General features: G+C 35.6%; 1 protein-coding gene across 1 annotated transcript in view; it reads left to right on the top strand.

Annotated features, from left to right (window-relative positions):
- The window catches only part of USP12 (ubiquitin specific peptidase 12), a 35,807-nt gene extending 15,354 nt beyond the window's left edge, over positions 1 to 20,453 (top strand). The window contains exons 3-9 of the mRNA XM_059818715.1: positions 3,324 to 3,537; positions 7,060 to 7,286; positions 13,233 to 13,309; positions 13,519 to 13,602; positions 16,063 to 16,260; positions 18,160 to 18,238; positions 20,330 to 20,453. Of these exons, the coding sequence (XP_059674698.1) occupies positions 3,324 to 3,537; positions 7,060 to 7,286; positions 13,233 to 13,309; positions 13,519 to 13,602; positions 16,063 to 16,260; positions 18,160 to 18,238; positions 20,330 to 20,431 (981 nt within the window). The 3' untranslated portion in view covers positions 20,432 to 20,453. The remainder of the gene's footprint in view (positions 1 to 3,323; positions 3,538 to 7,059; positions 7,287 to 13,232; positions 13,310 to 13,518; positions 13,603 to 16,062; positions 16,261 to 18,159; positions 18,239 to 20,329) is intronic.
- Positions 20,454 to 24,827: the final 4,374 nt, after the last annotated feature.

Here is a 24,827-nt window from a genome sequence, read left to right as displayed (position 1 = left end):
CTGGGAGGAGCCCTAGTGCTGCACAAAGGCAGTATTCTAAGCAGCTCTAAGTTCTTTTGGATCTCTTGTTTGTTTTTGTAGATCTGTGGGGTTCAACAACCAAGTTTCTTCCCAGTTGTATGTTGCATCGGAAGAGTAAACTATAGGGCTGTAAGCCTTAGTGAGTGTGTGGTGGTTTTCTGCAGCTTTCCTGATTGTCTCTTTTTTTTTTTTATTTCCACACAGGTTTGAGTGTTGTAACTTTTGATTTCAGAATTTAGGAAAAAAAAAAAAGAGAAGTGTGTGGGAAACATAGAGAGTGCAATATTTTTGTGAAAGGAAATAATCTGATTTCTCAGAATTTAGAACAGAAGAACAATAGCAACGGAAAAAAGAAAATTTTTTTTTTTACTTTTCTTAGATATGCACATCTTAAGATGATCCTCACAGAAACAAGGAGGCAAGCAATAAACTAGTTGAAAACATAGGTTAAAATAATTGTACTCTTTATAGTCTCTGTTACCTTCCCCTGAATGAGATAGAGGAGTTTCAGTAGCCCGCACAGGCTGACAGTTTAAGATATAAAATTGCAATGATGGTCTTAGAGTTTTCTACTGTTACTCTGAGGCAGACTTCACAAGTGTTTTGTTTTCCTACAGTTATACTTTGAATAGAGCTCGCTAATTTCTAAAGCTAGCTAAATATCCTTCCTGTTTTGAATACTTTGATGGGCTTCCAGTGCTGTGCATTTTCATATTTCAGAGTGCTGTTGGAGTGTTTACACTGTCACTACAAAACATACAGATTATGGTTGCAAACTTACAATACAGTGCAACGCTTGCACACCTTCTCACAAGTGTTGTGCTTCTGAGGCATTGCTGACTGTAAAGTGAGGGGAGAAGGAAGGTGTCTGTTGGCCGGGTTAGCAGGAGAGCTGAGTGTTGAAGAAACAGATTAGAAAGCCAAGGGTAGGTGTTCAGCAGGTGGTGGGAGGATGGGGAGACTGGAGCAAGGTCTTGGGTGTTTTCTGAATGAGAGGTGAGCTTTTGTATTGAGTCAAAGATGGGAGGTAAAGTAATAATGGTGCTAAGACCAGCATTTATTCATGCAACAAATTCCCTATTTGCTTAGTCTAGAAACCTCCCCACCTTCTCACCCATGTTGTTTAGTACATGTACCATTATATTTTTTTAATGATTGGAAGCTTCTGTTTTGAAAAGATTTTAGGTTTTGAAGCAATGAGGATTGATGTTTTAGATATAAAACAAGTGTGAACTGATTACATTTTCTTCAGGAGTTTGTTTTCAAACAATCTTCTATTGCATACTGTCTTTCTGAATTTGGTTGAACAAAAACCTTTTATTAACTTAATCTGCTTGCTTTTATTTCCTATCCACAGGCATGTAGGTTAACATACATTCATATTAAATTAATCTCCTGAATTTTGTTCAGTGTTCTGAGCTCTCTGTTGCTTCATATTTTGGTCATCTCTCACTGCATGTTTGCCATTCTAATTAATTTCTCATCAGACTGTTCCTCTTTAAAATGGGAATGTTACTAAATTTCAGATTTGCTGCCTTTTCATCTTTTGACACTTGCTGTAGAAATTTCAGCACTTTTCCCATTTAATTTAATTTTAAGGACTTTCTTAACATTGTAATGTAGTTCTCCTTTTATGGCTATTTCTAATTATAAACTCATAAATAGTTAGCTTACAATATTAAATGTTTTAACATAAACTACTGTGTGATTTCATCTGCTTCCTTTAAGGAAAAAAGCCCCAGTTTTTGCTCCTAAGTTCATTGACCTACTTTGAGTGCAGATTTGGACCACAAAGAAGCTAACATGAGCATTTTCCCTAGCTTAAAGAAATAAAAATAATGAGCATTAATTTCCTCACTTTTTAATATGCTTAAGACCTATTAATATCTTTTTTTAAAATACACTTCTTACTCATTCTTTGAGCATGTCTTGGGTATTTAGAAAGTAGTTCTTCATATTTCATTAATTTAAAATAAAGGAAAACCATTTACTTTCTAGTTTTCTGATTAAATCGCATGGTGCTCTTGTTTGTCATTGTCTTAATTGGGCGAGAGCAAAAACCAGTTACTTCCTTGTTATTCCTAAAATGTAAAAGGTTTTACTTCTTTTTCTCTGTTGAAAGAACCTGCTCTTAAAATATCTCTAAATGTAGTCTTTGCTATATAACAGTCTCCCTCTCACAATACAGTCTTAGAATTTGCTACTCGTATATGCTACTATCTTTATATAAAACATAAATATGAACATTATTTTCACATTTTACAGAATGTGTATAGCAGGTATGGGCTTCAATTTTCAGGTTGAGTGACTGCAGATGAAGGGTTGGATTACTTGCTGAGGGCCTTATAAAGATTTTTCTCACACTTTCGGTGTTTGATAATAGGTTTCACTGGAGGAGGGCAGCATAAAGTGAGAGTGGCTTTATCCACTGACAGCTCTTGATGCCTTCCCAGAGGGGTTGGGGAGGTTTGCAGTATTGGGGTGAGCTGGAGACAGTGTCAGTGATCACAAGACTTAAGCACCTAAGAGCTGGAAGGAGTCTGGGGAAGAGGGACATCTGGAGTGTCCTGGTACAAAGGGGGTTACGGATGATTTTCTAGCTGCCCCATGTCAATTCAGTGGCCTGCCTCCTTCAAAATGTGCATGCCCAAATTGTGCATTTTCCTTTCAGTCTGGATTTGAAACTACCACCTGTGCCATAGCTTTGAATCCTAAATAAGCCATGTCGCAATCTTTTAAGAAAACCGCCTGAATGCCAATCCTGTCACCCTAAAATGAGAACTGAAAACTTAGGAACAGGTTAAAGCAGTTATTTCTGACTTTGACCACAACTAATAAGATTTGGAGAATCCAATTTCTGAAGTGTCTGAGAAGCTCTCAATTTACAGCTGAATTTTTTCACAGTACAAGGTCACGCTGTGCCTGTTCTTTACTGTTGTGGCTGACTTGTGGTAGATGGATAGATATTTTTACTTGGGCATATTTTGGAAGATGTGAAATTGGTGGTATTTGTTGAACGTTTTGACCCAAGTAAATACAAAATATTACTAATAAATTAAATTTACGAGTGAGACAAAATTACATAGTATTGTTCAAATTTACCTAGGTTTTTCTTGCCATTTACTTACAGTGTACTTGTTAATCCTTTGCAAAAAAGAAATATGCTTTACTCTCTTACAATAAAGAAGAAATGACTTGCAGAAAATTTGCCCCTGCTTATGCATTCTCTTATACTTTGGATTTAATTTTACCTCTCTACAGTAATACAATGCAAGCTAATAAATCTTTCTCTTATTTTATAGTTTGGGAATACATGCTACTGCAATTCAGTTCTTCAGGCACTTTATTTTTGTCGACCATTTCGAGACAAGGTCTTAGCATACAAGAGTCAACCAAGAAAAAAAGAGAATCTTCTCACATGCTTAGCTGATCTCTTCCACAGTATAGCCACCCAGAAGAAGAAAGTTGGAGTAATACCCCCCAAGAAATTTATAACAAGATTACGAAAAGAAAATGGTAACTTTTTTTTCTTTCTTGTGAATAATCATAGCAATTATGATTTAATTCTGAAGTTGACATAGTGGAATACCTACATATTTGTTAAGCATGGAAAGTGTTCTTGGTCCTGCAGTATAAAGAAGAGTTGACCCGAGAATAAGGGTGTAATCCTGGAGCCGTTTTGAGAGAGAATACTTGTCTGTCTCTCTTCATGTAGAACTGAGTGTATTGTCAGTGACTGCTTATGAAATTGCTTGCTAATTTTGCCTGTCTATGAATTATATTTTTATAATCAAAATTCACTGTAAAGCTTTTGTTCTGTGTTTAAAAAAAAGTTACTTTTTCAATGCAGGAATCAGTCTCCCAAACTGAGTGCATAGAAAGGACGTTAAGACTTCGCTCAAAGAATCTAGCTTAAAAAAACTGTAAATTTTAAAATTAATTTAGAATTTATGCAATACTTAGCTTGACCTACTTTTTAAAGGATTAATGAATTTTAAAATCACTAAGTAGTTTTAGCTAATTTTTTTTTTATGTACTTGATATCCTCCCCAACACCTCTGGATATTTCCAGAGATTTTTAACATTTTTTGTTTCTTATCTGCAGGGCTAATTGGTCAAAATGTTTCAGAAAATAATTTGATGTTAAAATATAAATGAAGCCTGGTAATCTACTACTCAATTTGGGTACACTTCTATAAAAACTTCTATAAAAACATAACATAAAATTTTTCTAAAAAATATCCACTAGATTTAAATAAACTGTATGAGGTACCATATTTCATACTGCTGCATTAGACTTGTTTATACTGTTGTAATCTCTCCAAGACTATATATGCAGACTAAAACAGTGATCAAATGTTATGATGACCATCTCTGTAGTAAAACCAAGAAATAAAATAGTCTGACATTCCTAATTTGAAGTGACCCCTCCAGCAAATGCACACCATGAGTTGTAATAATATTGTTAAAAAAAGCTCTCAGGTAATGTATAATCTCTTACCTATGCAGAATAGAAAACTGTCATTCAATTCTTCGCTAAGTATACTTGAGTAAGTATGCTTGTATGTTGATGCATTTACAGAAGTAGTTCATTATGTCAATGAACATTGACTAACTATGACAAATGTGGAGAATGGTTCAAATGGAAAGCAGAAAGTAAACCACAGGAGCCATTAATTTCTTTCTATAAAGTGTTCTTTTTAATGCTTAATTATGTCATGACACTAAAATTCTAGGCAGGAGAAGGCAACTGGAAAATCTTCATTAGAGAAATCAGATGTGAAAGTTCAGCTCTTGCTGGCTTTTGGGGTCTGTTTTAATGATGATACTCACCTTTTCTGCAAATAAATGGCAGAGATTACATGGACATCATATATGCTATAAAGTGCTTATTGTAAAGGTGTATAATTTTAAGCTTTAAAGAAGAGTTAATTAAAGAATCAGGTAGGTATGCAACACCAATCTAGATTTTGTTCCAGTCAGTATCCAGCTGTATCACGGTGATGACTGAGAACATAATCTTAATGTATTCCAGATTACAATGCTGCTATTCCATCTTTATTTTCAAAGTCTGAATACAACATACATATATTAATGACTTTAAAGCTTAACTGGCTGGGAAGCAGCTGCTGGATTGAAGTCAGCTGAAGGTATACTGTTAAGTTACCTTAAATTTCTTCTAATCGTAAAATGAACAATGTGTAGCTTTCATTCTGTTGTACTTAATGCTAATTTACTGACTGGGCACATAGCCCTGAGAGGTCCATGATATAACACTGTGAAGAATCTCTGAAGTGTTTTACCTCAAGAGACTTGTAGCTCTTGTTCTGCCTTGACTTACTTGATTGAATCTAGCCAACTGTAAGGTCTTTATTTAGAATTTAACTTTTACTTTTCAAAAATGGTGTAGTAGAGTTCATTAAATAAACTACTTGCTTCATACTCTTGGCTGACCTATTGCACTACTTAACCTCTCCAAATGATCTAGATTAGCATCAAATTCTCCCTACTTTGCTAATAACTCAGGATTTTTTTTTCTATTTTAAGTTTATTCCTGGATGCCATCAAATGAATCATAGTAAAGCTTCCATTTAGTCCCTGTATGCACTTCAAAACTTAAGCTTCACTGAGTATCTTTTTCATTCATCTTCCCAGTCCTGGGAACTATCCCTCCACTGAAGGCCCATCTCTTAGTATATTCTTGGACTACAAGCAAATTGCAAGTTATAATTAATTGAAGTAATTGCACATTAAAAGACTTGTATGATATTAGCCAGTGATATAGAATGCTTTTTAAATTGGCAGGTAAGTTTCCTTGTAACAATTCCTGGTCAGAGAGAGAAGTAGTAACTATTACTAAATCTGATTCAATGCCTTTATGGTTTTCTTAGTCCCATTCCTAATGTGAGGATTTGTAGCAGCAGAGGATTTCTCAGGTTGATGTCCCAGGGGACTACAATAAACAATGTTTTCAGGGTAGAAGGAGAGTTCAACTTTATGCTTTAATCTGTATCATTGCTATACATTGCAAGTATGTGCCAGTGAAACTATTCCCCTTCCACTGAATTAATCCTGGAACGATTATGCTTAGAAATGTTGACAAACTGAGGACATGAAGCGGAAAGCAGAGTGAATCCGTTAGTATCTATCCAACAAGTCCACCAGTAATAAAGGTGCCATGTATACCAATGTCCAGAAGCAGTATTTCAGAACTTGAAAGACAGATCTATTTATGACTTGAAGTCCTAATTTGAAACCTGTTTGCTCTTGCTCTGGCTAGAACTTTAGGCTGACTTGACATGGCTTCTACAAATACTACCTTATTTAAAGAGCTTTGAGAAAGAAGACAGTTGTTTAAAAATATCAGTATCTTTAAGTTTTTAGTCTTAATCTTATTTTCATTGCTAATATTGATGACACTGTGCTTATGACATAGCAGCAGGGGACTTAAAACACTAAAAGTGAAAATAAATAAAGCAATGTTTTGAGCATTTGTTGTTCACGTTCTTCCTGTGATAGAACATATAGACGATGAAACATTTCATGTCATAAGTTCTCAGTTCATTTCTGGAAGACACCAACATCTAATGCCATTTGAGATGCCCTGTGTTATCCAAGACATTGACCTAAGCTTGGCAAAGATAGCATAGCCCATGTAGGAGATCCAGATCATCATGGACTGGCATCTGGAGGCTGGATGGGATAAGCTGTAACATTTCAGGTGGCACTATATGTACACCTATGTTTAGGTAGTTGAATCATGCCCTAGGTTTTTTTCAGAATGGTTCCCTCGTCTGTTAATTCTGATCAGCTGAGAGATTTCTGTGAATGTAAGCTGATTTGCCCTCCCCTCTTCCCGCCTCCTATATTTTTGGCTTAGTTTATGAAGTACACATTTTGGGTTGGTGTTGTATTGTCACGAATGATATAAGATGTGAAATAAAGGCTGGTTTTGAAATTCAGCTTCTTTTAAAAACTTTTTTGTAGTATAACACTAACTGATTAATTAAAAAAATCTTCTGTTGTTTTATCTTGTAGAGCTTTTTGATAACTACATGCAGCAGGATGCACATGAGTTCTTAAACTATCTACTAAATACAATTGCGGATATCTTGCAAGAGGAAAGAAAGCAAGAGAAACAAAATGGTCGCCTACCTAATGGCAACATCGACAATGAAAATAACAGCCCGCCTGACCCAACCTGGGTTCATGAAATCTTTCAGGGAACATTAACTAATGAAACCAGATGTCTTACATGTGAAACCGTAAGTCTGTATATACTTTGTAAAATGAATTCTTCCATGTTTCAGAACTTAATGTTCCATGATTCATTTATCTCAACAGACTAACATACTAGATTAATTTCTTTCTTTAGAAATCTTACATTTGTATGAACATTTGCATTTTTTCTTTGTTAGTGAGAAAATTTCAGCAGCTGGTGCTTGAATTGTAGGAAAAGGCTTTTGGTCAATAGTAGGAAAATGCCCAACTGAATTTTTGTCAGTGTGATCATAATCAACTTCAAAATTTTGATTAGAAAATTCTAAATTGATGTGTTCCTAAGAGCAATGAAGCCTGCTACTTGGGGATGTGGAGTGCTTCTCAAATTTAATGTCTTAATAACTTAATGTCATGCTTAGTGGTACATTCCATAAATAAGTATTCTGAATCAGTTTCCACTGATTTCTAGTTTTTCAAATTTAAAGCTATTGAAATCAAGATACTGTGGTTGGCTTTTGGCACTGAGACAGTAGACGGATTCTCAAAGAACATAAATTAATGTGCAGGAAAAGTAATCCTTTCCTAAATGTCTGTCCACAGGAATTCTTCTAATAGTAGACCCTGAGAAATAAACTCCTTCTTTGAGTAAGCTATACTAAAATTTTCTTTGAGAATTGTTCTACAATAATAGAAAGCATATTTTTCAGAAAAACTCATAATTGAATTTTACTTGCTTGAGAAAGAGAAAAAGCAGCACAATTCAAAAATTGCAGTAATTCTGTCATGGTCTATGCCTTAGACGTAAAAAAGCTAAATGACTGTATTTTTTTTATATGACTCTTCATACCTATTTTCCTTAACTTCATCAGGTAATGCACATATTTCATCATGATGTTGGAAAGGAGGAATTAATTGGATTAAATCTATATATTTCACATGTAATTTTCTCCGTCTTCTAGAAATACCCACATCTCTTTCATTTCAAAGAAAATAGCTTCCTAGTGTGGTATGTAATTGTTGTGGTTTAACCTCAGATGGCAACTAAGCACCACACAGCCGCTCGCTCACTCCCCCTCCTGCCCCAGCGGGATGGGGGAGAGAATTGGAAAAGTAAAAGTGAGAAAGCTCGTGGGTTGAGATAAAAACAGTTTAATAAATGAAATAATAATAATGATGATAATAATAATAATAATAATAATAATAATAATAATAAAAATTGTAATGAAAAGGAAAATAACAACAGCAACAACAAAAAAATAAAAGCCAAGATAGACAGGTGATGCAAATGAAAACAATTGCTCACCACCCTCTGACTGATGCCCAGCCTGTCCCCAGGCAGCGGTCTCCTGGCCAGCTTTCCCCCTATTTTATATACTGATATATATATATATATACACACTTTTATATATGTATATATACACACTTATATATACTATTTTATTCCATCGTATGGTATGGAATATCCCTTTGGTCAGTTGGGGTCAGCTGTCCCAGCTGTGTCCCCTCTCAACTTCATGTGCACCCACAGCCCACTCGCTGGTGGGGTAGTGCGAGAAGCAGAAAAGATCTTGACTCTGTGTAAGCACTGCTCAGCAGTAACTAAAACATTTCTGTATTATCCATGTTGTTTTCAGCACAAATCCAAAACTCAGCCCCATAGTAGCTATTATGAAGAAAATTAACTCTATCCCAGCCAAAACCAGCACAGTAATGTAACTGCAGACTTCAGTAGATCATGGTATTTTGAGTAGTTTAGGTGCCAATTTCTAGCTACTGTATTTTCTTTCCTGATAGATTTCCCCTTGCTAATAACTATTTCATGGCAACTGTCAATTGCTTCTCTTTTAGTTCTTGAACTGATTTTTTGTTTTCTTCGTGAAACATGAGTTTAGCTTAGTGTCTTAACATGACTGACATCATTACCTTTCCTCATATAGCACAGTGAATGACTGGTGTCAGGATTTTGATCTAGGTACCGTCCCTAATACAATTTAAAAATGATGATATGCTCTTTGCCAGCATATTTTATTAGTTATCAGGCCTATAACAATTTTGAGAGTTTTACTAATATTGCTCAGTTCTATTTTTCTGTTAGCTATTGCTGAACAGGATACACTGTGTCTGTTTGCCACTGTGCCTCCTTGGACTGTTGAATTTTAATTCAGTGTTCTAATACACATTGTTTTCCAAGCCCTAATAATTTGAAAACTATTTTATCAGCTTCTGTCTATTCAATATATCATCTTGTGTCTAATTAAAACACAATGACCTGAAAATGGGCACTTAGAAACACATTTAGACACATTACGTAAGTAATATTACTGTGAATAATGTCTTATTTTCAAATATAGTGAGCATATATGATTGTTTTAATGTTTATTGGAAGCTGTTGGCATTTAGAGTCTTTCTGTGTTTAGAAATATAACTTAAAATGTCAGGAGTACTTGGATATAGCTCAGGCAGAAGATTACACAGCGCTTCTTAATGATAAGACAATAACCTTAGTCTATTTTTTATTTAAATTTGGAATTTAATGCATACTTAAATATAAAGCATAATGTATCTTTGCTCTAAGTGAGAATAATCATCTTCTAACAGGCCAAACCTACTCAATGTTCCTAAAATCAGCATGGCAAGAATTTATTCTAATTTCAATTGTCCTGATTATAGAAAAGAACTTCTTTTGAGGACACACTGTCTCATTAGCTCATCTTTAAGATAAAAAATTAACTCACTAAAGATTTATCCTCAGTTTAACTATTGATAATGGAATATAAGGAACATAGATATGATTCTTTAACAAAGATTTGTGTCATGGGTCAAGCTGTGCTATAAAATGAATAAGTTACATAACAAATTGTAAGTTGTCTTTAGATGCTTTTAATGTGATTTCTTGTTATGATGCTTTCCCCCTTCCTTGATAGAGGCACTATGATGAAGTGAACGTTACAAATTTTTGTGGCTAATTGATAAAAATGATCTAGAAGTTCATTGGTTTTACAGATTTCTCTCACAATTTAAGGAAAGAATTACAGTAAACCAGAAAATAATGTAATTGACTTCATTAAGATTAAATTTGAAATGGCTAAATGTGGGCAGTACTTCTACAGAGAAAAGTAGGAAATTGTCTTGGGTCAAAAGCACTAAACATATTGATGATGTTTTTCTCCAGCTGATGGTCTTGCTCTTGTGTTCACATGACTCTACAAGGCATAAAATTCTTTGGCTCAATTCTATCTTGGACTGAGAGAAGGCAATAAGGAAAATCTCAGTGGTCCCTTACAGGAGTACTATAGAAGCCTTAACTATGTCCTTCTTTTTTTTCCCCTCTCTTTTTTTGGCCCCCCTCTCTTTTTTTGGTGTCCCTCTCTTTTTTTGGTCCCCCTCTCTTTTTTTTCTCTTTTTTTTTTTTTTTTAAACCAAGATAAATCATGCCCTTTGTTTCAGCTTCACTTAAAAATAGTTTCTGTCTTAACACACATGGGAGCCTACAGTTGCAAAAGCTTTTTTGTCAGTGAGCTGACTCACATTGCAAGTGAAATTCCAAACAGAAAGAAATACAGATTCCATGAGTGTTAGCCTTCTGAGTGTTCTGTTCTGGGTGGCATTGGTCATCAGAGTACAGCTGAGCTGTTTGAGTGCAGATTATGTCCTTGATGAGAACAACATACCATCACCTTTAGCCAGAATGTTGGAACACCCAAATTCTTCACTATTGTTCAGGTGCTCCTATTAGGAGCACTCGGATGGCTTTTTGAACACATCAGGGCTTGATTCTGCAAGTGATGAGGTTTTCTGACCGTGTCCATCTTTTTTTCATTCTATAGATGATTGAAATATATAGCATTGGTGACTTTAGTCTAAGGAACTTAGTGATGTTTATTTGAAACAGAACCTCTATGGAAGAGGTGGAGGAGCGGGGGCTGATTAGAGTGGAGGGTGACTTTTTATCATTTTTCTTTTTTTTTTAGTTAAAACTGTATGAGTTAATGTTAGGGGAAAAAAAAGTACTGTTCAAATACCAATGTTCAAAAAGTCTTAAGAATAGCAATTTCTAAATTATCAACATAGGTGGAAAAAATCCACTTGGCTATGCTTTCAATAAAGCCTTTAATGGTTCCTCATGATCCTAAGTGCCCAATGGATTGGTTAGCCTGAGAGAGGTTCTTTAAGGCAGTATTGTCAGTATTATCACTAAGAATGGAAGAACTCCTTTTACAAACTTCTGGTTTCAGTACCAATCTCTTTTTAACCAAGTACAGCACATCCCTTTCCTCTTCTCCATCTCCTCCCCGCCCTTACAGCTTCAGTGTGGGATAAAGCTGCTTGTGAAATCTTTATTGTTTCATGGAATTTTCTTTGATTAGACCAAGAGAGGAAGAGTTATCTAAATGCATGTCTGAATAACACTGATCACATGACTCCTTAATTCCAGCTGTCCTAGCTGAAGAATGTAGCAGAGTATTTTCTAGAACTGATTTTTTTTTTTCTGAGCTGTTCTTAATCCCTAAGCTACGATGATTTCCACCAGAGTTCTTAGCGTTATAAACTCAAGTTTGATAATTTCAAAAGTGGTTTGCAATGGGATATTTTGAAGAATTGTCCACACAACTAAACCATAGTACATCCCTGAAGACAGGAAATGTGCAGCTCATTGAAGATGCAGGTGGCTTTTTTCCCCCACCCTAAAAACCTATTGGAAGTTTTCCATATATGTTCTGTGATCTCTTTAAAAGTATAAACGTTACACTTCAGCATGTAAATGATATAGTAGATGAGATGTATACTGGTATAGTGACATTTTTTGTACATGTACACTTACTCTTCAAAAGGTCAGGTAGAGAAGAGTGGGAGGAATCCTTGCCCAGTCTTCTCACAGATATTAACAGAAACTTTTAACTTAATTTTGTAAGCTTTTGGATTTGCCGTGTGGTATTAATTCTCAAAAATATTTGTCTGGACCACCTGTATTTTTCTTTTTCTTCTGTATGTATGCTGCCCTTAGGAACTGTGTGTTTCTCATCTCTTGATAATCAGAGAACACCTTTCCAAATTTATTTTTATTCTGAGTTGAAAAGGAAACATAAATCTCATATGTTTTAAAGATCAACTTACATTAGTTCTCCTGTAGCTGTTTAACTTTTCCTGCTTTCAGTCAAGAAACTGCAGCCAGGCATCTTTTCTAGAAGCATTTACTTCTGTACCTAGGAGTCATAACAGGCAGAGGACATTCTCATCAGTGGCATTCAGTATCTCTAGATACAGAGGTGAAACACTAGCAGGCAAAAGTTATGGTTGCAGATTGCTATTTCCTAAACCTTTTAATAACATAGTTGATTTTCAGGGCAGCTGTGGATTTCAGCCATCACCATTTTTCAGGATTTGTGGTGGAATTTTTTCTCTGCTTCTAGGAATTTCTTTTTTTACTTCAATTGTTATTCTTGCATTTTTGTAAGAAATGGCTATGCACTATTTTGCCTCTATCAGACCAAGTCCCAAGCTCTCATTTACCAACAAATTTGCTATCTGCTGCTCATTTAAGAGTATGAATCTAACCAGGAAGAGGCTTCAAAATATTTGTGCTCTTTATTAGGGACACTATGATACGCAAATACATAACTTTCAGTTGGAGGGAATCACAGGGGAAGAACAGAGGTGAGAGCACTAAATAGAAGAATCCCAGTGATTGTATTCTTTTGAAAAGTGAAGTGTAGAAGGAACTTGCATTAATATTGTTAAGCTGAAATCACAGCATAATGACAACTGGCATTATATACCCCCACAGACACATATACACTTCCCTCTTCCTGAACAAAATCAGAAACAGAGATCTAGCAAATCTCTGAAATAGAAATGCCACTGATAACAATTTTGAAAAGGTTGTTGCAAGGTAAAAGATGCATTATGTCAATAGAAAATGGTACTGAAAAACAGAGGCAAATTAGTATAACTTGTTTTAACTATAATCTCTTGGTTCATTTTTCATGCAGATAAGCAGCAAAGATGAAGACTTCTTAGACCTTTCAGTTGATGTGGAGCAGAATACTTCAATCACTCATTGTTTAAGGTAGACACAAAAATCTGAAATTTCGTAATTTGTCTTTTATCTGTTACTTAGAAAGCAGGGAGTAAAACTAAAAGCTCACAAACTTAGCAAATTCTAGCTTATGTAGATTTAAGAGTATAAGATTATGTTTATACTGTACATGGTCATATGTATATTTCAGATGAGAAACTAGTATCTATAGCATTTATTTCTTTTTTTTTTTTATTCAGGGGTTTCAGCAATACAGAAACTCTGTGCAGTGAATACAAATATTACTGTGAAGAATGTCGCAGTAAGCAAGAAGCACATAAAAGGTACATCAGACTCAGGGAAGTGAAAAAACTAACCCATGCATTTCATGAAAGTACTCTTGTATTTCCTTCTGTGTGTGTATGAGGCAGGGAGAGAACGTTCTTTTCCCCTTAATTTTTCTCACTCTTCTTCCACTTAAGAGTAACTTCGTTGCATTCCTCTTGCTTGAATTCAGTGAGTCTACTTCCATGAGTAACGAGAATCCACGTAAAGCATTTTGGGACTCCTTTGATCATTATTTATTTTACAAATGAGAAAAAGAATGGTCTTAAGACCAAAATTAAGCTAAAAAGACAAGTTAAGACAAACTGCCAATGACTAATCAAAGATTATGGGTAATGATGAAAAGGCACTGATTTAATGTGACTTTTTAAACTTGGTTTTGTCTTGATAATAAAATAATTTTTCCAATTGCTGTAAGAATCAGTTTGATAGCACTTTTTTTCTGAGTCCATCAGAATGAGGCTTGTAACTTTTTTTGTTAACCGAGTTTCTGGTTTCTTAAAAGTGCATAGTTAGTTCTGCTAAATTTCTGCTTGACAGTGCTCCTGAAAAGCATCAGCTCCATGGAAGCCTGAAATTTATTATGTTTAAAAACAATTCTTGTCTGCCTAATGATTCTTCTAGTCTTGTTTACACCTTTGAAAAAAGTCTGATTTTGTGTACCGTGTGGTATTTATTATCTGAGAAAGTATTTGGTTGAAGGGATGGGAACACTGACATGCTCTACTGGTTATACCACTGATTGTGGTTATTTGGTTTACCATAGATTCAGCCACACGGCTTTTGGCATATCTCATCTGCAAAGTCTGCCTTCACACGTTGCCTAAGCTTACTAATTAGTGTGTTATAGAGGGTTGTGAAGCCAGGTCTGTCCTGTTGTTTTCTGTTCCCTTAGCTCTTTTTCTGTGTGGGAGGTAATGCGATTCCTGACCAATATAAGCTGTGTTGACATAAACCTCTACTGTAGGCACTGCCATATTGGCAAAACACAGCTTTTGTTGTTTATATTTTGCTTTTCATGTGGGGCTTAAGTTCAGTTTCACTACAGTCATAATTTTCTTCCATCTCTGTAACATGGAGCTTATCTGTGATAGTGTCTACTTGATTAGCAAAGGTGGTGTACTGAATTTCTTCACCAGTGAAGGAGCTCCTAAAACACAGTTGCATTATAGGAGGAGGACTTCATTTTGAAAAAAGAAATAGAGCAGAAATTATATCCAGTAATAGAATAAAAATGTAACTCTCCCTAAAAATAGTTGCTTGTGTCATCTTTCTGCCCTTCTGCTTTTTTTTCATTTCCTGGTTTCCTTGCAGGCCATGGAGAAAATTTGAGTCTAGCAGGGTTTGCTACAGGTTACTGTCAGTCTTAAGTTTAATAAGAAAAAGGGAAGGAAGTTGAGTTTTCAAGGAATTTGGCCCCAGCCCCCTATCTTTTGAAAAAGGATTGTTTTGTACAAACATATTTCCTGACATTCTGAAAATATGGTCTTAGTACACGTGTCTGAAACCTGGGCTGTATTGTTGAGACTTTTGAACTACCTTTTGGGGCTGAAGGCAGTTTGAAAAATTCAGCACAGTGCTGATCTAAGGCAATTAGCTGTGCCAAGAAGCAGAGCACTCTAGCTTGGTTGCTTTTTTAGGATTGGCAAATTTATTGCCCAGAGAATGGAAGTCTATGTTTGCTGCCAGGCCAGCTGTGATTGGCTGATGAGGATTTGTAGGCACCGATGCGAGATCTCAATACATCAAACTAGGGAAAGGGGCCAGTGAGCCCTCAGTAAAACTAGATTATCACTTTCTGGTTTTGACTGTCATAAAATAATTCTGCAACGCTTGTACAAAATTATTGTGCTAGAGCATTATCTTGTTTGGGTAGCATGAGGTAAGGTGAATAACAGTGGGCTGTTTGTATCCCTTGGCAATGTTAAATGAATGGCTTGATAGGAAAACTTGGAGTAATAAATATGTAACAAAGTGGTGTAACAAAGCTTATTTTAAAAAGCTTGTTTGACTTGGCTAGTTTACTGAGAAATTCAACTGAAACAGGATCTCTGGAACAACTTTGTTGCAATACCTCCACTGTATACCAAGTGGGATCTAGGTTTTGCTTTTGGGAACTCGAGAAAGCTATGGGGAGGTATATTTAAAAATTGAATTCTGTGCTATGCAGTCATTGTGTCTAAATTATTATGTGGGTTCATCATGGCTGTTCCTATTATTATTATATATTATAGCTTATTATTTTACACACAATTGCAATTTTCTCAATTGTTAAAATCCACCTTCAGTTTAGCAACACAGGACATGTTCAATATTTGTTAGACGGATGACTATTTGAGCTTCTTTTAATGCTTGCAAAATTTTTAAAGGCTTCAGTAAGACAGGTTTCCCGTTTGTTAATATCAACTGAATGTTTTGGCTGGATATTGGAAATACTGTTGGTTTGGGTTTTTTTTCAGGATGAAAGTGAAAAAGCTGCCTATGATTCTAGCTCTCCATTTGAAGAGATTTAAATACATGGATCAGCTGCATCGATACACAAAACTCTCTTATAGAGTAGTTTTTCCTTTAGAGCTTCGTTTATTTAACACCTCAGGAGATGCCACCAATCCTGACAGAATGTATGACCTTGTTGCTGTGGTAGTTCATTGTGGAAGGTAATAACTCTATTTTACGCAAGGGATTTTTGTATAAGTTTAACTATGTTTAAAAAACAAAACACCCAGTATCACATAACTCTAATAGCATTTAAAGACCTCTTAAGAAACTTTTCTTTTAGGAGCGAAAGCATTGTGGGGAGATGCTACCAATCCTGATAGAATGTATATTCCAGTCCATCAATGTTCTCACAGTGATTTTTTTTTTTTTTTCTCTCCCTATATCTGGTCAGAATTTCCCTTGCTGCATTTTGTGACCACTGCCTCTTGTCCTTTCACTGTGCATTTTTGAGAAGAGCCTGGCTCTGAATTCTTTGTAACTCTTCTCTTTTGGGTAGTGGAAGGCAGTTGGATTCCTCACTTAGTCTTCTCCAGACTGAATAAAGCCAGCTCCCTCAGCCTCTCTTCATCCATCTGGTGCTGTAGCCCTCTGACAAATGTACTGGCCCGCCACTGGACTTCCTCCAGTTTATCAGTCTTTCCCTTAAACTGACAAGGTCATGTTTGGAATCCCATGTCCAGTTTTGGGTCCCAGAATGTAGAGTGGTGGGGATTATCACTTCACTGCTGGCTCTATTCTTAAAGTACAGCCCCGCATATGCTCAGTCCTGTCACCAAAATGATGCGCTGCTGGCTAACAGCTCATCTTGTTGACCTCCTGAGCCCACTTAGCCAGTTGGTTTGCAGCTGGTGCTGTTGGATGCAGTTAGTCTGGCACAAGACTTTGCATTCGTACTTGTTAAACTTCATGAGGTTCTTACCAGCCCATTCTCCCAACTTTTTGAAGTCCCTCAAAATGGCAGGCCTGCCCTCTAGTTGCCAGTTACTGCCCTTTGTTCTACCCCCACCCCTGTTCCTCTAGGATTAGAGTAGAGATAAGATGACTTGATCTCTAGTTGGCCAGGACAGTTTTGGAAAATAAGTCTTTGTGCCGTAGTCTTCTGAGACACTCTTGTTCTGGATTTTAGGGAAATTTCTGACCTTTCTGTCCAATTCTGACCATTTCTTTCTCCTTCATTCAAGCTGTAGTCTTAGAAACTTACCCATTCTCAGAGCCGTGGAAGGAGATGAACCCTATTTTCATTGGGTTATGTGATTTGGTACACAGCCATGTCCCTCACAGATCGCAACCTTCCCTCCCTGATCTAGACATAAAAATTGTATGAGTGCTTTTAGACAGTTAAGACAGTTCCAGAACTGCTTTAACTAGTTGTCCACTTTCAGTTGTAAAGTTCAGTTATTTCAGAAAGTGTATTATTTCTTTACTTGAAATCTGATTTAGAAATAGGACACTTTTAAAGTGCCTTTTTTCTGTCATAGTTGTGGAGAAATTTCTTGTCTGCCATAAAATGGAGAGCTGTGCATTGTAACAGTTTTAATTTAATTGGGAGCCCTTCTCATTGCTGTCAGGATTCTTGAGACTTCTAAACTGTCAGTTTAATTCAGTTTTGGTTTACAGTGGACCAGATAAAGAGATTCCTGATTGAGACTGTAAATGAACAGCAGCTCTAGAGCTTTTTCTTTCTGAAGACCAGAAATAGTTTGGGATCTGTTCTGTCTCTATGAAACATCAGAATGTTTTCTTGATTTCACTTCTCTCTCTCTCTGTTTCTTTTAAATTTCATTTATCTTTTCAATGCCTGTGCTGCTTAGTTCTCATTTGAAATTGTAATCCTTTTTTTAGCACTATATTAAATGTAAAGATAAATAAGACCTCATTATGAAGATGATATAAGTGGAGGGGGAAAAAAGAAAAGCAACATCCAAGCAGAAATTGTACTGGTAGCCATTTTAATTACTGTTAAGTATTGCTTTTCTATAAGAAAAAAAAATTAATGAAATACATTTGTACATACATGTGTGTTATTGTCTGTGTTCTTTTCTAATTTTATTTTACAGTGGCCCTAACAGAGGACATTATATTGCAATAGTGAAGAGTCATGATTTTTGGTTGCTTTTTGATGATGATATTGTTGAGGTAAGCTTTGTGTAACCCTGGACTTTTTTCTCATACCAACCAGAGTGCATGTACCCACTTTGTGTATATGATTACTTAAAGTAAAAGGACTGGTATACTAATGAAAAGAGGGTTCAACGCCCGTCTAAATGAGCAAAAACCATGAGTGCAGAGCTGCACCTTACCATTTGACTGTACAATACTTTGAATTGCATTTTTTTTTTATACTTCCTAAAAGAAGCTTCTTGGTTTATGGCCACTGTCCTTCACCTTTGTTTAATAAGCAGTTCCTGTGGCCAGAAGACAAGGCAAATGAAGATACAGATAAATTGGGTTTACTGAAACTCTTTTCTGAGGGCAATATTTTGGAGCAAGCTGTTTGTTCATATTTTCTAGGAGCTTATGATTTAATGGAATGGATCAGTCTGGTAGTCTGTTTTGTTGAGTATCCTGGATTGTTTCAGACAAAGGTGTAACAAATATCAAAATAGGAAGAAACGTCTGATTTTTGAGATTTCACCCTAAAATTTAAAAGTTAATCCCTGAAACAGGAGCCTTTTGCCTCTGGTGGTATTTTTGCTAATATTAGACATGCTTCCAGGAATTCTTATGATTAAAAAAAAAAAAAAGGTTTCTAACTAATTTCTAACTAATTTCTTGGAACAGCAGAATTCCCTTCAGTTTTGACTTTGTCATCTCCCTGTTTCGTCAGTTATCTTTTACTCTTTATTGAGAGAAAGAGCAGAAACTGCTGGTGTCCTTATATCATCTCAGGTTTTTTGCTTGTTCTGTCATCTTCCTTTTTCCCCCCTTGTCTATGCTTATGCATGAACAGAAGTATGATTGTGCTGTCCAAGTCCTTTTCCTGACTTTATTTGAATTAATTAAATATATAATATGAATAGTTTACATTTTCCTTACAATACACAATAACTGCATAATTGTAAAGAAGAAAAATGAGTGAGACAGGTATCGGACGTACATTGTTAATTGGCCCGATGAGTCAAGGGTATTGAACAGTTCTTCTCTCCAAGCCACATTATGGACAGTTTTTCACACAGGAAATGACAAACATGGAAACATTCGGAGCTACTGGGAAAGTAGAAGGATTGCCTCTGCGTCTTATCAAGATACATAGTAAATTGAAATGTCTTGATAGGGTCAAAAATTCACTTTCTTCCAGGGAAAACAGAGAGAGCTGTAGTAGATCTCATATCATTTCACAAACATGAGGGACAATCTCTCCAGTTCCAAAGCAGTAACACCTGGCAGTAATGTATTTTTTTTTTCTCTCTTGGCCCTTCTGAAGAGGAAGGAAAGAATATTTTTGTTCTTAGATCTAAAAGATCTCATTGACATTTAGGCCCATGGTTCATCAAGTTGGAATGGCTCACTCCTTCCCGAGAGAGGTTTTAGTCCAAATAATGGGAATGATATTAAATAAAATCTGCCTAAGTGAAGGAAAAATTATCTTTCCACCTTTTTGTTGTTTGTAGCCTATTGCCCTTGATTTAGAATGTGGCAAGAGAGCTTGCTTTCAGTTTCTTTTGGAGCTGAAAATTATGACATTGAAAACCAGACAATACTCTTTTCATCTTCTTAGCAGAAGTTTTCCATCTTTCCACAAAAATCTTGGTTATAGGAGGTTTGCCAAGGTAACAGGACCACAGGCAAACATTCTGTGTGAAAAACATAAAAAATGGTAGCCTTCATTCTCTGCCTTCTTATTCTCCCCTGCGCTTGATTGGCTTACACAGCTTAGATTTAGAAATGATAGTCTGTACTTATATTGTTCATAATGAATTTAAAGTCTCAATGGGATATTGTTGTGTGAAATTCACACAAGCAATGCATGTGAGGTTGCGCTCATAGTAGGTTCACTTAACACTTAAAAATTTATATATAAAATTTATATATCCGCTGTCTTCTGTGCAGTTGATGGCAGAGGGGAAATCAAAATGTACCAAGTTTAAAAATTATTTGGATTTTACTACTTTATGTAATTATGTGAAAGTTATTTTTGTTTGACAGTAGTTTTTAGAGTGGAACTTAATGTCCTGTGTATGTTATGCAAGATAGTCTTACTTCAAATATTTGGGTTTTTACATACAGAAAATTGATGCACAAGCTATTGAAGAATTCTACGGGTTGACATCAGACATCTCAAAGAACTCTGAGTCTGGCTACATCCTCTTCTATCAGTCTCGGGATTGAGGGGGAACTGTAGGGAAGAGAGTTTTTTGTGCCTCACATCTTCTCTATCTTGGAATGGAGCAAGCACTGAAGAAAAGGAAAGCAGGGAGCTCCAGGGGCAGTAGCACACTTTGCACACAACTAAGCAAAGAGTTCGGGATTCTTAAAACCTTTGTATCATTTTCATTTTATTTGCTCAGGTATCATGCTGACTACACATCTCCACTGCATCCCATAAGCAAAAAGAAAGATACCAGCCACTCTTGCAGGAGCTTTCTGTTAGGTAATACTATCTCTATGGTCCTAATTCAAAGCCCGTTAAGGTCACTGGAGAAACCTTTCATGGACTTCAGTGGAATTTGAATCAGGTTCTAACTGCACTGCCAGACTGGTGCAATAGGAGCATTAGAAATCTGTATTTTATACAGACTTCGTGTATAAAAGGTAAAAGACTCTTTGTGAACTTAGTTTCCTGTGCTTAAGTTTAAAAGAATGAGGTTGGGAGGGTTAACATGTAAGCAAGAAGATATATCTGGGCCCAACACAATTGCCTTCTTGATGGTAGTAGTTTAACTAAAGATATAAACTGGTGTCAGGGAGGCAAGTATGTTTTGCTTCTCTGAAGAAGCTTATGTTATTTATAATGTATGATCGGGAACAATCAGTCAGGATTATGGCTTTTAATCTCCGTACGGGGAAAGATTTGGTTTATAATAGTTTATTTTTATTTATAAATTATTGTAACTTAGGATCTTGTGTATTGTCCTTTATTCTAACAAGTATTGGAAATGTTATATATTAATTTGAATTAAAACTAACTACGTTTAAATGTTAAAGAAGAGCCACTATAAATTCTAAAAACAATGCCTACAATGTCTGTAAAAAATGAAGAACACAGAAGAGAGATTTCCTTCTAGAGGAACTGGTATCTAAGTGAGGTAGTTCAATTAAATTAGAATACGCTCTTTCCATTAATCAGTGAAAAAAAGTGATCAAACTATTACACAGAAGACTTTAAGAATGCGTATCTTAAGAAAATGGTGGTGCAGTGGTGGTATACTGGTCTTTATAGTTCTTTAATAATTTGTTAACGTTTCATACTCTAATCAAGTTAGAATGATTTGGATCAAAGTAAACCATTTTCAGAATATTATTCCCTCTCCTAAAAATGGATCCACTTCTGTTCCCAATGGCATGGGTTGCTATCTTAAAAACCACTCAAGGTCGCAAGTATAAATTATGTCTGAGTAATAAAAAGAAATAGGCTTGGAATTTCATGAGACTGAAGATACCACATTCCTTTAAAAGTAATAACACTTAAGTTCTGTAGGTGAAAATTTCTGAAACTAAGCAGTTTACCTTACTTTATGAAACAGCATTAAAAATTAAATCTTGGCAAAACACCTGATCTGTAAGAAATGTGAACTATTGTGATTTGACATTCTTCCACTTACCAGTACGTTGTCTGACAGTAGCTGAATGTAATTTCTGGAAAGTCATGGGATGTGCATTCCAGATTATGGCAATCAGGTCTTGGATGTCCTTGTCACTCCCTCTTCAGCTAGTGATTTTTACCTTATTGTAATTTTCTAAGGTTATTTTATTGATACTGTTAAAACTTTTAAAAAGAATGTCTCCTGTCTGCTGCTATAACTGACTATTTACTTACCTGTATCTTTTAGCTCAGGAAATGACTTCACCTATTCACTCAGTTGAACAAATCTTTAACAGGGTCACTAAATAAATTGGGCTATTTAGCAACTGTCATACTGTAACAAATTGCTTTTGTAAAATGCGAAGTTTCTAAAGCCTTGGTTTGGCTGTAATTCTTTTATAGACAATTATGTATCATGATTAAACTACCAGCATTGTAAGCACAGCTTAAATATTGTGGGAGATGCAGAAAATGTCATTGGATTTTTCTTAAAGGATTCAAATAATTCTAAAACATTTTTTCAGCTTTCAGTAGGAAAAGGGTTAAGGGGTGAATCAGTTGGATAATGGTGCAGTTAGAAGGATGAAGTCCTTTGCATACTAAAGGTACACTATTGTAAAAGAACTGTCACATTGCTAATGGTCTTTTTTTTTCTTTTTTTCTTTTTTTTTTTTTTTGGGTGTAGTTAAAAGCTGAGGCTAGTTGCTAAATATTTTATACCCGAACAAAATTTAAAACATTTTGTTGTATTACTGGTTTTACTCCTGTAATGTATTTTTATAAGATACTGACTTTTATTTTGTATAGGGGTTTTGAGATAGTATTCCAAATTATATATTTCATTTTTCTTTTAGTGCAGCTGAAATAATTGTAAGTTCTTAATTAAACTGGTATCACAAACTACAACTTAAAGAAAAAAAAAAGAAAAAAGGCAGGGAAGTACAAAATATAACTGATTGGTATGTAAAACATTATAGGATTTGTTCTTGGCTGTAATACAGTGGGGAATGTGGGAAGGTCGTCAGTTGTTGTAAATGGTGGAAATAATTTGCCATGTAACTATGTAAATGTTAATTGGGACTACAGTCCCCTATTTTGTATATTGGAGCAAAAAACTTCTATTAAATAAAGTATGTTCTCTAAAGGTAAGTATTGTATCCTTTGTGGAGCCCGAATGGTCAGTCAGCTGCCTTTTGTGCTTTTCAGTGTTTTCAAACCTAAAAAGTATCTGGACTTTCCTGTATTAAGCTAGCTGCCCTGAGCCATGGAGGGAGAAGTATGTTTAAATACACTGCATTATGTATCTTTATAGATATGTTATTATGAAAATAGTTTGGTGGCAGCCATATTTTTGGTGGTATACTTCTCTAGAATTAGTTTTTAAGGAAGTTGTTGGTTTCTGAGGTAGAGGAAAAGGGACTGTTTTGAAATACTGTTCTTTCTTGACTTCCATTTCCTAAAAAAAAAATCTGTACCTTGCTATAAAATATGCAACTGAATTACCTAAGGGATTTCTTGGATTGCCACCTTGTGGGAGGGAAAACAGAAGGAAAGAAAAGTAGTAATGTTTACAGCACTAACATAAGAGAGAGACTGACCAAAGAACGGGCATCCAGCATCAGAAGAAAAAGATGCAGCTGGTTACAATATCCATGTATATTTTAGTATCAAGTCATTCTTCACTTGGAGTATACACTACTGTTTGTAATGAATATATGTACTTACGGTTTTACAAACAGTTTATACCCTGCCATATTTGTAGTTGTGACGCCCACATCCATAGCCTTTAACTGCATGAAAATAGTGACTTTTAGGTGTTCAGGTACATGTATGAATGGTTAAACTGAATTGTGTTTTCAGAAGTTTGTCATAAATCAGATTGCTTATCTTTAGGTGACATTCAGATGTTAGCACATAGGGATTTGATGCCACTTCAGATCTTCTGCCATACCCTTTGACATCTGCATAGGACTGGCAGGTTTAACACAAGATGCACAGATCATCTGCATTCTTCTGGAGCAGCAGCTTGAAGCCAGACAGGACATCCTGGCTTGTTCCCCATGTCTGTCTCAGTGTTTCCACAAGCACTGTTGCATATGCATTATTTGGATCATATACAGATGAAAGTCTGTATAGCTTGGTTACTTTTTTTGTGGTGATGTTTGTAAAGTTTAAAACCTGAAGTATCTGAGGCCCCTAGTTACTTTCATAATTCCCTTATTAAAACCAAAGGAACTTTATCTCGTGCCATTTGATCCGGTCTCTCAGCTGTGGGTTTAAGATGATCATGTATACACTTACTATTAAGCTCATCCTTGTAACTAAAAGAAATTTTGATATGTGAAATCTTCAGTCTTCATTTACAAGAACTTACTTAGCTTTGTTTCTTCTTGCCTTTTTCTACAGAAATTTCCAATTGCCCTTGCCAGAAAAATCTTAACTGTGTACAGTTAATGTCATAAACAGATCCTCATAACTTTCTTCATAACTGTTCGTTCAAAATTAGTAGTTGTCCCTTAGTGTAGTATACCTCCACAACATGGATTGTGGAAAGATAGGGGTGAATTCTCTTATACACAAAGCTTTGGCTACTTATACACATGAAGAGGTGACATCTTTTTTTCTGTTTAACTGCTGACTTTGTTCAATGACAGAATTCAGCTTGGGCTGAAAGACTGAGCGGGAACTTTCAGAAAGTGTTGAAAATGCATCAACAACTGAGGATGCCAGAAAAGGTTGGGTGGTGGTTTATTTGTTTGGGTTCGGGTTGTTTGTTTTGGGTTTGGTTTTTTTTTTTCATTTTTGGGTTAGTTGTTTGGGTTTTTTTAATTTGCCTGAGAGCAGTTATTTGAAACTAGCATGTCATCCCTTTAGATGTATTCGTAGATTAAACCAGCAGTACATGTATCTCTTCAGTTACCTTTATCTGCAAGAGGAGACAACTTCATTTCAGTACATGTTAATAATCTGTGGGTTGCAGTA

The sequence above is a fragment of the Gavia stellata genome, chromosome 1 (assembly GCF_030936135.1).
Source record: "Gavia stellata isolate bGavSte3 chromosome 1, bGavSte3.hap2, whole genome shotgun sequence".
Taxonomy (NCBI): Eukaryota; Metazoa; Chordata; class Aves; order Gaviiformes; family Gaviidae; genus Gavia; species Gavia stellata.
This window is presented reverse-complemented; position numbering and strand designations above follow the sequence as displayed.